The 16,537-nt window shown below is 29.9% G+C and overlaps 2 protein-coding genes across 2 annotated transcripts; one reads left to right on the plus strand and one right to left on the minus strand.

The window, feature by feature from the left end:
* Positions 1-528: 528 nt before the first annotated feature.
* LOC124847811 (F-box/kelch-repeat protein At3g23880-like) lies at positions 529-1,686 on the plus strand. The gene has a single exon (XM_047325381.1). It carries the CDS (start codon positions 529-531, stop codon positions 1,684-1,686), a length of 1,158 nt encoding a protein of 385 aa, XP_047181337.1.
* Positions 1,687-12,377: 10,691 nt separating this feature from the next.
* On the minus strand, positions 12,378-14,613 carry LOC124847812 (putative expansin-B2). The gene is made up of 4 exons (XM_047325382.2): positions 14,372-14,613; positions 13,531-13,643; positions 13,235-13,419; positions 12,378-12,791 (listed from the first exon to the last, which is right to left on the minus strand). Exons 1-4 carry the CDS (start codon positions 14,568-14,570, stop codon positions 12,473-12,475), a joined length of 816 nt encoding a protein of 271 aa, XP_047181338.1. The 5' UTR covers positions 14,571-14,613; the 3' UTR covers positions 12,378-12,472.
* Positions 14,614-16,537: the final 1,924 nt, after the last annotated feature.

Consider the following 16,537-nt stretch of genomic DNA (forward strand, 5'->3'; position numbering starts at 1 on the left):
GTAGGGAAAAATCCTCCTTCTCATTCTTGAAAGATGTTGTTAAATATTTGAGTGTAAATTATTTGATATTTATTATAAGATGTAAATGATGTTGATAAAAATATTTAAAAATCAACAAAAAGAGAACAACTACATGTATTATTGACGCAGTCTCAATGTAAATCAAATTTAAAAAAAAAAGAAAAATGTGGTTGAGTATCTTCATGATCACTTTATTTCTCTTTAAATATTTTTTTATTACATTTTCGCACGTATTTTTATAGCTACACATTAATTTTATCTATAAAGATAATCCATTCTTAATATTGTGGAGAAAATCAATGCAAACATTAGGATCATAGACATAGTAAATTATCTTTTCCAAAATTCGGATCATCATCCCTAATTTTATTTTTCGGAAAACATCTCCCCCAGATCTCTTTGTTTCTTATGGGATTTACAATTTTTCTCTCCTACAACTAACGTTGGCACGTTTGCGTAAAGTAGGGTTTTTCACGTTCCTTCTTTCGTGTGCATCTCATCACATAAATGTCTTCTTTTCAACATTCTCCGGTTGTTCCTCAAGAACTCATGGCAGAAATTTTGTCGAGGCTTCCAGTGAAGGATCTGATGCGATTCAGGTGCGTTTCAACATGGTTGAACCACCTCGTATTCGATCCGACATTTGTTAAACTGCACCTTCAAAGGTCTTCCAAAAACACACACATCTTATTAACCTTCAGAGACTACGAGAACGATGAAAGCAGGCACTGTGCAGCACCATGTTCCTTACAAAACTTACTTCACAACCCAACATCCACCGTTGACGTTTGTCACCGATTCAACCACGATTACACTATCTTGGGTGTATGCAACGGCTTAGTTTGCTTGCAAGATTCTTACCGTGGAGATGAATTTGAAGAATACTGGGTTCGGTTCTGGAATCCATCCACAAGGGTCATGTGCGAAGATTCTCCACACATACGTATTCGTTCCGGTGATTACAACTACCCTTATTTGTTTATGTTTGGGTTTGGCTACGATGATTGGAGTGACAGATACCAAGTTGTTTTTTTGGATAATAAATCACAGAAATTGGAGATTAGGGTTTATTCTTTAGGTGACACTTGTTGGAGAAACACTTTAACATGTGATGCTTTCCCTGCGTTGGGTCTTCATGGAGCTTATGCGTGTGGCCATTTGAACTGGTTAGCACTTCCCAAATGCGGTTCTGGTTATCGATGGGCAACTGTTACAATGAAGGACTTAGAAATTTTTTCTTACGATTTGAAGAATGAGAAATGCAGTTATTTGTCTATGCCTGATGGTCTTTCTGAAGTGCCTCCTGATGTGCCTGTGCTTGAGGTTTTGAAGGGTTGTTTGTGTCTTTCTCATCATCAAGGGACATGTTTTGTTGTTTGGATGATGAAGGAGTTTGGAGTTGCAAAATCATGGACACTGTTGCTGAATGTAAGTTATGAACATCTTCGTATTCGTGATCCTCATGGATTGCCTGCTCTTCCAGTCATTTTGTGTTTGTCTGAGGATGATAATGTTATGCTGCTTGCAAGCTACGATACTGCGGAATTTATTCTATACAATAAGAAAGACAATAGAATAGATGATCGTGAACTTTTCAATGAAGACAAGTTTTATTTTTTCTCGTATGATTATGTTCAGAGTTTGGTTTTTCCGTATCGGAATTAAGTTGTCTTATGTTTTCTCAAATGAGTATGTTAAGTTTGGGTGGTTCATTGGATTTATTACTTTGTTGCACTATTTTCTATTCATAATGTTGTCTGTTTTGGATTTCTTTTTGCTCCAATTTTTTTTTCTTTGTTGATGTATCTTATTTCAGAGTCTCCTTAACTCCTTCACTTTCTCTCATTAATCAGTAAATAAAAATATGTGAAATGTAAATAAGTAGGTTTTGGAACCTAGATCACTATTCCTAAATCCTAATCTTATTACAAAAATAAAATAATCTCCATTTAACAAACTTTATATTATGAGATTTTATACGTTTAAAGGTAAATATGATTGTCTTATTATTAAAGTAGATAAAAAAATTTAAAATTACTTTTATAGGCAAGCTGATCTACTCAACTTGAAATGAAAAAAAAAAAAATCATGCAAGAGTGCATGACTTTAATTTTGAACAATTTAAAAAGTGAAGTCTTACACTTTTACACGATTTCTCTAATCGATTACAAAACTTTGTAATTGATTAAGTAATCTTGAAATTGTTAGAAGGTGTATGTGTAATCGATTACATATCTATTGTAACAATAAATTACCAATAGGAAAAATAGGTAAATTAAGATATAATAAATTATAATTTAAGTTTTAATTATAATGGATTATACTTAAAATAATTTATTATGATTATAAAGTATTTGTTTCTTTTTCCTAATTATAATTAAGATATAATTGATTATAAATGCATATGATTTAAGTTTTAATAATCATAATCAATTATATCTTAATTATAGTCTATATTGAAATTAAAACTTAAATCATAATCATTCATAATCAATTATATCTTAATTATATCTTAATTATAATAAGGAAAATTAGTAGATACCTTCTAATCATAACCATTTATATCTTAATTATAATCAATTGCAATTAAAATTTCAATCATAATCACATATATCTTAATTATATCTTATTTTACCAATTTTTCTCAGTAATAAACGATTACAACTCGTACATCCCCCAAGTATTATGTAAAAGATTATAACGTTTTGTAATCGATTACAAATGTAAAAAAAACATGAGAAGTGCACAATTTCACCTTTTTAGATTGTTCAGACTAAAGTCGTACACCTCCTACAAGACTTCTGTAGTTGAAATCGTGTAAGGACTGCACGACTTACCTATAAACATAATTTAAAATTTTTTTGTCTACTTCTATAATAAGACAATCAAATTTGCTTATAAAGTTAAAAAATTATGATACAACTTGTGATCTTTTCAAATCCTAAACATTACAAAATGCTATCTAAATCCCTAGAGTCTATACATAACAAAAATAACATCATAGAGTATATCCAACATTTTATGAATAACATACTGCAGTAGATTTGGCTCACATCTATCAGTGGTAAAAAAACTAATTTCCACCAACTTTTTTCATATAACATCCAAATTTTGTCCTCACTACCTTTCCCTCGTAATTCTATGTTATTAGTAAAATTGATGTATATAAGCAAAGTCAAGCAAAATAAACTAGTACTCTATACACAAACTACACGAAATGTTGTATGTAAAATATTCACAAGTGTTTTGAACTTAGTTTGAAGATCATATGCTAAATGACTTAGAGGGAGTTATATTTGTAAATCTTCCACTTTTGTAAAACTATTCTCTAGTGTAAAGAATGTTTAGAGATTTTATATCTTTAAGAGTTTTCCTCTAACACTAGTGATTTTGTGCACTTGAAGGAACCAAGAATGATTGTGTACTTATCATCACAAAGATCCTGTCATCATTTTCAAAAATTTCATCACAAAGTTTTATCTAAAAACCCTTTAATCCTATATACATTTAACATGTAAAACAAATTAAATATAATTGAAAATAGTACAAATTAAATAGTACTAACTTTGGTAATTGAGGAAAAGACCCAAGAGAAAGAGGAGAGAAAGAGAAGAGAAAGAGAAGAGAAGAGGAGAAGACCCAAGTGATAAAATGTCATCATTTCAAGTGTTCTCATGAGATTATTGCCAATTATCTTGCTTGATCAAACAACTACCATATTTACTAACATGCCTAGTCCTTGTCAATTTCAACTACTGGTGCCTAAGAGGGGAATGATACACGATATGGATATTTATAAAGCTCTTAGGTTTTATTTTTACTTAACAATACATTTGACTCAAACATATAAAAATTATTCGCAAATTGGTTTGAACTTAAACAAATAAAAACAAACTAAACCAATTTTTGTGATTTGGTTAGAATTTGCTATTTTCTGTATGAGTTTTTTTATAAGTACATGTATTTAGATTTTTTTTAACGTGATACCTTAATATTATATCATGATTTAATTATTTATTTCACTATAATTAAATATTTGTTTCTTTCAACATTATGTATAATATTAAATTTTTTGTTATATTAAACAATTGGTTCATATATATTTCTTTTCTATCAGAAACACAATTAGAATAAAATATTAACGCATAAGAGTTATCTAGGTTTTTAGTAAAATGAAAAAAAATGTGGATTATTATGTTGTATTCATACATTCATTAGTACATATGAAGCTTTTAACGATGGAAGGCTAAAAAAGATTTTCAAAGACAATCATAGAACGTCGTTAATTAAGTTGTTGTTATAAGTTTAAATAATTGACGACAAGTGAATTAAACTATCATCATTTGGTATCAAACCGGTGGTGATGGTGATGGTGATAGGCGATAACATCATTTAATAGTTTTTTTTACGTTGGTGGTTTGGTGAGCGACCAAAGACTATAATATAAATATCATGTAATCAAATATTATGTTGACTATAATTTAGTCATTATTATATTTTGTGCAGATTTGTGCAGTTGTCATTCTTTTAATAGATGAAGAATTATAGGACTTTTATATGTATATATATGTTACCCTACTCTTTGACATAATAATCAGAATTATTCTTTGAACTATTTAATATGGTATTAAGAGCCAAACACCAATATCCTCTAGAATATAGGAATCAATTCTTCTTCTTTTTCATTGAATATTTCTGATGACTTCTTCCGATAAAAATCAATCGGAGAAACCTGATTCTAGGATTCCCACGGCTTTCAAGAATTATATTTCTACTACTGCCGAATTTGTGACCAAGTCAGGTATATTTAACTCTGCCCTTAATCTTTCTATTTTTACTAAGGGTAGTGATTGGATAATTGATTCAGGTGTCACTGACCATATGACTTGTGATCCTCACATATTTACTAATTTTTCTTCTAATTGTTCTAAAACTGTTATTGTTAATGCAATGAGGTTTCATCTCTTATTGAAGGTGTAGCTACTATATCCCTCTTACCCTCCTTATCAATTATTGATGTTTTATTTGTTCCTACATTAAACTATAATCTTATCTCCATCAACAAGTTAACCAAATCATTCTTGTGTTGCCTTGTTTTATCCAACCCATTAATTTTTTCAGAATATTCATTCCAAGGAGAAGATTGCCAGTAGTTAAGAAAGTGAAGGATCATATTATCTTGAAAATATCTCATCACAACGAACCCATAAAAGAGTGTTGGCTTGTCTTGAGAATGATCACATACAAGATAAAAACAAAAAGAAAATTTGGTATGGCATAGACGGTTAGGACATCCCTCTTTTGATTATTTAAAAAAATTATTTCCATCATTATTTCATAAGTGCAATATTTCTAATTTTCTTTGTGAAACTTGTGTTATGGAAAAAAGTCATCATGTTGTATTTCCTTTAAGCAATAAAAAATTGATTTTCCTTTTTCATTAATTCACATAGATGTTTGGGACCTTGCCCTACAATTTACACATAATGAAAAAAATGGTTATCAATTTTGTTGATGATTGTACTCGGGTAACCTGGGTATATTTTCTTAACCATAAAAGTAATGTGTGTGATGTGGTTCGAAGTCCCATCTCATTTATGGGGTGAGGCTGTGAGCTCTGTCGTTTATTTAATTAAACAAACCCCTTGTAGTGTGCTTAACTTTCAAAGTCCTTTCGATGTTTTGTTTGATCATTGTATCATTCCTTCCATAGTTCATTTACAACCTGATGTTTTTGGACATCAATGTACAAAGCTTGAAGAACGAGCTATCAAATGTGCTTTTGTTGGGTATGGATCAACTCAAAAAGGTTATCGTGGTTACCATCCACCATCAAAGAAATTTTATATCTCTATGGATGTGACATTTAATGAGCATGAATTGTTTTATGTTGATTCTACACTTCATGGAGGTAATGAAAGTGAAGTCTTTGGAGACAGACAATATGAGTCTCCATGTGACAAGTACATAATAACAGAGGATGAGTGGATGCAGTTTCGTGCATCTAGAGAGTCTGAGGACTGACAAGTTTGTTTCTTAACATATTTCTTTAGTTAATTATTGCATTTTATTATGATTTTACACTTATGAATATACATGGTTTCATAGGATAAAATGTTAGTCGTTCAAGAAAGACAAAGGCTAAATGGTACACCACACGTGTTATCATGAGGTGGTTATGCATTACTTGAGAAGAAGATGAGAAAGATTCGATCGGAGAGCTTAGGACTTGAGTCCCCCGACCTAGCACCTGCACCTGCTAGGTACGAGATGTGGAAGGATGCTTGGACTAAGTTTGATGGGAACATGACATCTTCCTCAACTGCCTTGATCTCACAAAGAATTGTAAGTTCAAATTCTAAACATTGTTTGATTGTGTATTATCATCGCATGTATTTTATGTAACAAAGTTTTTTTTATATGCAGGATGAGTTGGTTAAGCAGCAGACTCAAGGAATAACATTTGTTGGACAAGGTAGGGACGTCATTCTAACAATGACCATTGGAAAGTCCGAGCACCCAAGACGTGTACGTGGAGTTGGTGGGGCGGTTGGTCTTCATGACTACTTTGGGCCTCACGAGAAAGCACTCAATCAATTAGTCAGGAGGCACTGAGGAAGATGGATCTTCAGTGGGAGGAAAGGCTCAACCAAAGCATGAGATCTATGGAGCACCGATTCATGGAGCAGCTACAAGAACAAAAATAAATCCAAAGAGCGCTTGAAGAGAAGCTGCATTCCATGACACAGGGCACCATGGGGTTGCCCACTGAAGCTCCCACAACACCTTGGGTCAGCACTAGAGGATCATGCTCTGCTGTAGACCCTACTAAGTATAATGGTCAGTATGAGATGTTGGTTGATGGAGATCCTCCATGCATTGTGGCTGTCAGACGAGTACTTGAGGGAGGTCAAACTATTCATGGTGTTCCCTTATTACCCCACCACGCGCGTGTGACAATTGACGAGGTTCGGGATCCCTAGGCTCAGGTGCATGTACCCACTTCAAAAATTCAATTTGTGGGGGAGGCCATAGGAACATTTATAGTCTGGCCTAGAGCATTGATCAAGTCACACATTGCTACACCACAGGTATAATATTTTATTATTAATATTTCTATGATAAATTTATAAACATTGATTGATAACTTTGAAAATTTTATCTTCAGTTCATACGTCCTCAGAAGCAACTGATGCATGAGCCAGTCATAGATGAAGACGATGAGATGGTTGAAGCGGAGGATGATCCTCTAGCAAAGTTCATGACAAAATTACCGAAGTTGTCCAGAGGACCAGTATAATTGCACTAGGATTTGAGATATTTGGCCTCCCTTGCCATGTGTCAGGATATATCACATTCAATGATGCACTAGAGGTCATTGAGGGAGACATGATGTTGAATATTTCCATCCTTCAACTATGGTGCATGTAAGATAATTAATTTTGTCTTCCATATTAGTTATATTTAGATTCTTAGTTTCTAACAACTTAACTTTGTTGTTTTAGGTACATGGACACAGTCATTGTGGACCAAGGTCGGTCTTCCATGTACAGATTTGTTGAACCTCAAACCATTCAACCTTCTAGTAACACAATTCAGACCAAACAAAATTATTTGCAAACATGGATGATCGAGTAAAATAGAGACGTATACCTTATGCCATACATTGATGGGTATGAGTTGTTTTATGTAAAAGTTCATTAAAGTTTACTTAATTAGTTTACTAACTATTTATGATTCATGATAGGTCTCACTGGCAGTTGATGGTCATTATTTCCAAACAATGCAAAATTATATGGTTTTGTTCGCTGCACGGGAAGATGAAAACTGACTTGAAAAACATGCTTCAAGGGTAAGTGTTTCTCTTTTTATGTTTCAAATTCATGTTGACCTTTAATTTTTATGATAAATATAGTTATATTAATATTACCTTGTGTTTTCAATGTAAATAGAGTTATGGGTAAAGCGCGAGGTCAACTAGTTCAAATCCTGTATCCAAAGGTTGTAAGTCACTTATAGTTCTAATTCATTTTTTATGTTATTAAATGATCTAAAGGCTTGACTATTTAGTTTCTCATTTTAGTGTAACAAGCAGCTAAATTCATGGGAATATACCTACTATGTCCTGTCTTGGATTAAGACCATCATTCGATATGCCATTATAGATGACTGGATTGAGGTAATGATGCTTACCTTCAATACATTACAAATCAAATTCATCTTTGAACATATGCAAACATAATGAATCTTTCTTCATTTTGCAGCGCTTCAAGAGTACATCTCCTATACCAGAGGATGCAATTAAGAAGATAAGACAAGAGTGGACAACTTATCTTCTCCAAAGATGGACCTAGGAAGATTTGCTAATGTTGTTGAACATTTACATTTAGTTTAACTTTAACTTTTGATAGTTTAGGTTTTGGATTGTTTTTTAGTACTTTGTTAACTTGAAACGCATAACATATATTATATTATGTTGTTCTTGGAATATTTTATGTTTTCCAGGTGTGGTTTTATTGTAAAAATAAATTAATTAAAAAAAACACCTAGTAGACGTCTGTTATGGTACTGTCCGACGTCTATTGACGTCTGTCAGTGCACATGCAGACGTCTAATGGATTACAGTGGCAAAATTCGTTCCAGGGGATGAGACATCGACTGCCCCACAAACAAACGTCTATATAGACGTCCGACGTCTATATAGACATCTGACTGTGGAGTCCGACGTCCCATTGGTGTCTCCCAATAAGACGTCGGAGAGTGATCAGACGTTAAAATCCCTAACTAACATACGTTAAAAGCCTTTTTTGCACTAGTTATAAGCTCTTTTTTCAGTTGGTATATTTTAATAAAGTGTACCGGGTTTTATTAGACAAAACTACCCTTATATATTATGGATTCTAAGTTTTAAAGTCAAGGGTATTTAAATAATTTTCATTCTCAAAACTAAAAGAAAAAACAAGAAACCACCAAACCCTTACTCACCTCTCTCTCATCCCTCATTCCTCTCAATCCTTTCTCTTTCATACTCTCATTCCAACATTCTTTGTCATTATAGTAGTTCCAACTGAAAAAATTAAAAACACTCACCTAACCCTAATCCACCTTCCTCACTTATCCAACTTGTTTCTCTCTCATCTCCATCCTCTCTCACATCCACACAAAGCAACCTGCGACATCGCAATTTGTTGTTCTTGCTCATTTGTTTTCCACTTTAATAACAAAATAATTGATGATGTTGATGTTGATTTTTGATTGGAGGGTTGTGTTATATGTTTCCCCCTGATTGTTATTAAATTTGGAAAAAACTAAAGCGTACAATAATTTCAATAATTTCAAAACTAAACAAAAGAAAAACAAGAAACCCCACACGAAAACATGTTAGCATCAACCCATAATAGTTGCAAAACATTTAGTTTCTTAATACCAATTTTGATAAAAGCATATAAATGAAAGGAGTAGAAGTTAAACTATGAGTGTGATGGTAACAAATTTATTAAGTTTAAACTCCAATTTGAAACTCAATGCGTTTTGTTTTTCTTAATTTCACTTCTGCGGCAAATGATAAATCAGAATTACAACATCATGTTTATATATTTGATAAAATCATAGAAATGAAAGGAGTATAAGTTAAACTATGAGCGTGATGGTAACAAATTTATTAAGTTTAAATTCCAATTTGAAATTTAGTGCGTTTTGTTTTTCTTAATTTCGCTTCTGTGACAAATGATAAATTAGAATGACAACTTCATGTTTATATTGACCAAACTTGGAGATGTGAATTGTTTAAAATAAACTTACATGATGTGATTTGCTTTGGAAAGTAATTTTCTGGTCCAACTGAAAGCTAACAGGTTCTTCTTGGAAACTACTCAATATTATGCGATCTTCTCAAATCTAGATGATGTGTAATTTGTTAGAATATTTTTATTCTTTTTTACAAAAATGAAATGAAAATATGTTTATCAATATGAAACATTCGAAAGGGAACGAGTAGTGATCTCTTTTATGAATAAGGGGACATAGTCAACAACAATAATTTTCTCTATTTATAACTCTCTTCAATAATTTGTTCCTGTTAATTCATTTAGTACGATGTGCATGAGCTTAATTTTTTGTTGCGTTTTGACGTTGGTTACATGTAGGAAGGTGAAAAATATATTCTAAAATCTTATTTTCAGAGAAAAATATGTTTTTAGAATTATTTTTAAGAGTTGATTTCAGAAATCCATTTTTTGGACAATGACTTACCCCTTCCGGAATCCCCTTTCCACATAAGGATTTTTCTCTTCTAGAAAATTTAAAAACGAAATTTAATAACAATCAAACGGGAAAAGATATAATACAATCCTCCAATAAAAAATAAACATCAACATCATCAATTAGTTTGTTATTAAAGTGGAAAACAAATGAACGAACGAAGCAAGAACAACAATTGCGGTGTGGCAGAAAGTATGGAGATGAGGGAAACACCATGTAATTACAATTTAATATATTATTTGTACTTAACTGGCCTAAAAGTCGATGCTAATGGATAAATTAAAATATTATTTATTGTAGGCTTGACAATGAAGATAATTTAATATTTATTTTCTGTGTTGCTAACAAAGTTTCAAAATAATTTTTAAATACTTATTTTTTGGTAGTGTTCTTTAATATGCGTTGAGCCGCAATTTAATTTAATTTTTAGAAAATATTATTGCATTTTTAAAATGTCATTTTTCTGTCTGTTTTAATAAAATTGGATTGAAGGCACGAGGCATTATTTAATTTCAAAATAAGCCTAGAAAATCCAAACATTATAATGCAATGCCTTAACTAAAATCCATCCAATATAAAGCATCACCTCAAATGAGGGTAGTGTGTAAAAACAGTTTGTTCAAATATTTAGAAAATTGTAAAAACTTATATCATATAGTTTAAGAATAAACAAGAACCAAAAATTACAAGAAATCAAATGTTTTTAATTGAACAAAGGGCTTCTTTAATTTTTGATTTGTTACTTTTGCGTTCTAGAAGAACCAGCAGCTGCAGTAGATAAGGATCGAAAACCCTGGTTCGAGAAGGAAATAGTGTTTCTCGCGTCTCAAACACCATTTTCCAATTGTGTGAAATCCTAATTTAGATGGGAAAGAGGCTACCCATAATGAATAACTAAAAAAGACCAACTTGAATAACGAAATATAGGACAACAGTGAATATCTAAAAAATAATATAAGACCACTTTGAATTTATAGGAATCAAAATATTAAACCTAAAATATACAAATGTGATATTTTATGGAAATCGCTGAACCCTAATTTATTAGCATTGTATATGCGTTTCTAAATACATTTAATTCCCTTAATTAAATTCATTTATTAGCATTGAATATACATTTCTAAATACATTTATTGACATTATTAGCATCGTATAACGTTTCTAAATATATTTAATTCTCTTAATTAAAATTATTTTGGAAACTAGTGAATTTTAAAATACATTCTAGAAATTAGTTACTTGGTAAAAGTTAAAATATTAGTTTATCTTTTACTTATTATATTAACTCAATTGGGAGACTTCGTGATAATGAATGACAGGACAAAGTACTAGGATTTATTTTTGGAATATATAAAATGGGGTGAAAAAGAAGACCTTAATCCAAAATACATATAAATATGGTAACAAAGTGAATAAATTTACAAATAAATCACAAATTTAATCCATAAAATTATAGTTTATCAAATTTGTCTTCAAATTTAATAAAATAAAAAATCGAGCTTAAAATTGTATCATATTAATTAATTCACTCACTAAAATTCTAATTATCGAACAATCAACTTTTATAATAAATCAAAAAGTGAATGATGATTTTGTTATTGAAAGTGTAAAATGAACAAAAATTCCAATTTAGTTCTTGAATTTATAAAATGTGTAACAATTATTTCTTGCGTTTCTTTCTCGGTTTTATGTTCATATTTTATTTTTATTTATATGTTGATTACAAAGTTTAAGATTATATATTAATTATCATTTTTACTAATTATACTTTTTTTAAAAAAAGATGAGTAAAAAATGTAATTAAGCGTCACATTCATCCATAAATATTATAATAAAACTACTTTTCAAGAAACCTAAGGGCAAAATATATAACATAGTAACATTTGCACATTTAAAGAGCAATTAAAATTTTTTCTCTCTTCAATAAATTGAGTTATTACCACTTGTTAAAGGCATTCATTTAGGGTTTCTTCAATGACCATATTAATTTATAACGGTAACTAAGATCAATTCAAACCAATGAACACTTTTTTTTTATCAAAAATAACAAATAATGAAATAAAAAAAATGAACCTATATACTGAAAACATCTGAAGGAAGCTAAATTAATCGACAGTTTGTTATATTATATTAAATATTAAGCAATAGAGCTACAAGGTGATAATCCAATCGAAACAAACTGAAGAAAGATTCAAAAATTAACATTGGATACATAAGAACTACCAGGTGTCCAGCCAGCAGGGATGACATTGCTAGCCTCAATAGTCTTGGACTCAAAGTTGGTTAGCCTTATAGAGAATGGTGCTTTCAGTTGTGACCGTTTGTTATATTTCCAAACTGCACCCCAAGATTTTTCCATGGCTTCCCATGACGCTGAAGATGCTTCCTTCACTTCAACTCTCTCAAGTTCACCATCTCCATCTTCATATTCAACCATCACTGCTAAATAATCTTGGTTCGATCCAGAGTCCACATGGAAAACTATTGACCTACCGTAGTTGCATGCAACCCTGCAAAAGAGATACATAAAAATATAAATTATATTAGTTTAAATTTATAACAATGAAATATATAAATTCAACCATATAAAGGATAGATATTACTCTCTAATCAAAACATTAAGACAATAGATTAACAGTCTTTCAATAGTTAGTGTTCTATTTTATAATTTCTATTTAAGGTGAGACTTAAACTCACGTTTATAATTAAGAAATTCCTGACACAATCTTCTCGATTTGATGATATATTCTAGGTTTATACGACATAAAATTAATTTACATTATATAATATATAAATAAAGAATAAAATTTATTAGACTTTTTTTAATATTACAAAATCGATTTGATCATTTATTTATATACTTTAAATTTATTTTTTTCGACAATCACGATAATATACTTTAAATTTATTTTGTGAGATTTCCGATGATAATATAGAAATTAAGATACGTTACCTGTTGTATTGAATGGCTATTCTGCCAACATTGCGTAGTTGATCGGCTTGACCTGAAACTGCCATGTGACCAAAAGCAGCGCCACTCATATCAAAATGTGCGTCAGAACCACAATCAGGACAGTTATCTGTGATGACTACCCTCACAGGGTTGCCTGAGCATGCTTTATTCCCTGTGCACTTCACCTGCATATTAAAATTTAATGCTAAGTATTAATAACATGTTTAGTAATACATTTTCTGTTATGTTGTTTATAAATGATTATATATCTAAAATACACATGTTTTAATTGGTACCTCGTAACAAGAACCACAGCCTTTGCCTGAATCAAACAAAGGACGGCTTCCTGCAGCTATCATTGATGAGAATGGAGGTTCCCCAACAGTTCTGCCATAACCACAAGCACCACCTGCGTATATAATGCAAAAAAAATGTTATTTCACACATGTAATTACTATTTTACCACGCTTAATGAGAATAAAATGATCCTAGTAAAAGTGAATTTTTGTATTTTTTAAAAAAAAATTAAATATATTTTTAATCTCTTAAATTTTAATAAAAATTAAAATTAATTCATCTTCAAAACTTTGACCCAATTTAGTATCTATCTTTAAAAATGAGTGAATTTAGTTATTTAATTAAATTTTGTTAAGTTTATTTGATGTTTCAAATTCGTTTTTCAATATCATTGAAGTAGAAATGTGTCAAACAATTTAAACAATTCAAATGTGTCAAACACATTAAAACAAAAGTTTATCAACCAGTATAAATAACTCAAATATGTCAAAGGATATAAACAAGTAAAATGCTACTATGAAACATGTTTGAAAACCTAACAAAATTTTGGTAAATGACTAAATCCACGAAGTTTTAAAGATGGAGAACAAAATTGGACTAAAGTTTTGAAGATGAACTAATTCTAATTTTTACTTAAAAATTAAGATACCAAAAATATATTTAATCCAAAAAATAGTAAAAGATACGTGAAATTGAGAATAAAAAAATTTCGTATCAATGTACCATTGTCAAAATATAATTAACAAATTTTGTTATTTAACCCTTTCAACAATTATTTAAAGGTTTAGGAATCTAGTTTGTACTAAGGGAAAACTGCATGTCTCCAAATTTTTCTAATACCTTCACTTCCATCCCCATTGGGAGGTCCATACCAAGTAGCCACAGCAGATGACCATGAAGCATCTGAAGAGTATGAATGAATTGAAGCATTAACAATCTTTTTAGGGTTGAAACAAGAGGAAGGGACCACTAAGAGTATTGAAAAGGAAGCTAGAAGAGTAAGTGAATGAGAGAATGCATGTTTAAGCGTATAAGACATGCTCTCAGAGTATCACTGGGATGCTGTTACTTCCCTAGGTGGTGATAATTTGTGCTATATGTAAGAAATATGGCATCATAGTATGGTATTTATAGGAGCAAACGAGGTAAACTGAACCGCAAAACAAGACGTATTTATATTTAATTCATGAGTGAGAACTTTGAGTCTCTAAATAACAATTCTCATTTATTTGTAAATTATCGTTACAGATTCCTCATAAATACTCATAATTAACTTCCGTAAAAGGCCTAGCATTTCAAAATACATGCCTACAAACTGAACCAAGTGGAGGCTAAAGACTAGTGTTACTCAGATTATTATCTTCTAGTTCTTACAAGACACATCTTTAACAAAGCAACTAGACCATTTATGAAACCTTTCCGTAAAATTTATGGCAGTTTATTCTACTTTAGCAGTTGACATAATACCTATCTTTGGTAGACTGGTTTTCAAATTCATAGTAGTGTCATAAGTAATAAACACATAATTCATAAGAGATTTTCTACTATTTAAACGCTCAATATAGTTTGAATCAAGTGAAACATCTCTAACGTATTATCTAGCTCTATAACAACTAACTAAATTGCAAGTGACTTCTACAAATATTGAAAGAATCAACTTAAAAGTTTTAGAGTAAGCTCGTCCTAGATTGACATGAATTTGTTAGCAACAACATAGGACATGCTAAGAAGACTAAAAATCATTGCATACACTATACAAATTTCAAATTTTGTCAAGAGTTTATTTTCACATTATCAACGGTTTTAATCCTTACTAAATATATTTTTCACTGTTACTTGCAAGAATTATCAGAATCCTCGTTACTTATTGGAGTTTTCAAAACTGTTGCTACTTGTTGGAATTTTAAAAACCATCGCTAGGAGTTTCTCGAACCTCCGCTATTTGTTAGAGTTTTCAATCGCCAAGACTAAAAATCATTTATTTATTTTTTATATTATTAAAATTATTTAATTATCATAAAAATGTTTTAATAATAAAACACAATTAAATAGTTTGAAATTAAAATTAAATATTATTATATAAAATAAATTGTAAACATTGTTCAATATATTTAATTATTCAGCATAAAAAATAACATTTTTAACAATAAAAATTAAAAAAAATAAATCATGTTCCGTAATTAAGATATAATTGATTATGAATGATTATGATTTCAGTTTTAATTATAAATGATTATAATTAAGATATAATTTATTATGGTTGATTATATATTAATTTATTATGTACAACACTTGCAAGTAATTATAACAAATAAATAACACAACAATACATACGTACCCAAACATTTTATTTAAGGAAGACAAAATTTATTAATTTTTTTTTGTTTTGAAATAATATTTCAATCATTATCAAATATAGAAATATTAAATACAAAAATCGTCACAAAAAACATTGATAAAATTAATTCTGTAGACATTAATGAAAAATAATTATTACAAAAAATAATTTCAATATCACAAAAAATCTGAAAAATGTTATAAAAAATAGTTCAAATCTATATGAACCAATCAATGACTCTAGTCAATAAAAAACCATTCACAAAAGATCAGAAAAATGTTAGAAAAATAGTTCAAATATATATGGATCAATCAATGACTGTAATAATGTCAATAAAATCTGTTAACACTGAATAAGAAAAGATTTGAGAAATAAGTTCAGAGATAAAAAAAAATACTCTAACTAACATATGTGAGAAAATAATTCGGTCAATAGAAAATACTCTTGACATTTATCATACTTGACAGAAATTTTTTTTTGATAAATTAGTCAAATATGATAAAAAAAAAGTAGGTAAAAAACGGTTTAATTTTCCAGAAATATTTTAAGATTTATCAATTTTTAAAATTATGGATATAATCAAAGCGTAGAAAAGAAAACAAGAAAATGTAATTTAATAGGTTAATTAGCATTAATATATATATTCGGTTTAAATATTATATTATAAA

The sequence above is a fragment of the Vigna umbellata genome, chromosome 8, assembly GCF_029865625.1.
Source record: "Vigna umbellata cultivar VRB3 chromosome 8, Vumbellata_1.0, whole genome shotgun sequence".
Classification (NCBI taxonomy): domain Eukaryota; kingdom Viridiplantae; phylum Streptophyta; class Magnoliopsida; order Fabales; family Fabaceae; genus Vigna; species Vigna umbellata.

Excerpts from the sequence above, each read along its gene's own strand:
- LOC124847811 (XM_047325381.1), top strand. The coding sequence starts at position 529 with ATGTCTTCTTTTCAACATTCTCCGGTTGTTCCTCAAGAACTCATGGCA.
- LOC124847812 (XM_047325382.2), bottom strand. The coding sequence starts at position 14,570 with ATGTCTTATACGCTTAAACATGCATTCTCTCATTCACTTACTCTTCTA. Across the intron at positions 13,420-13,530 it reads GCTGTGGTTCTTGTTACGAG|GTGAAGTGCACAGGGAATAA; the intron begins GTACCAATTAAA and ends TTTAATATGCAG. Across the intron at positions 12,792-13,234 it reads ATAGCCATTCAATACAACAG|GGTTGCATGCAACTACGGTA; the intron begins GTAACGTATCTT and ends TCTCTTTTGCAG.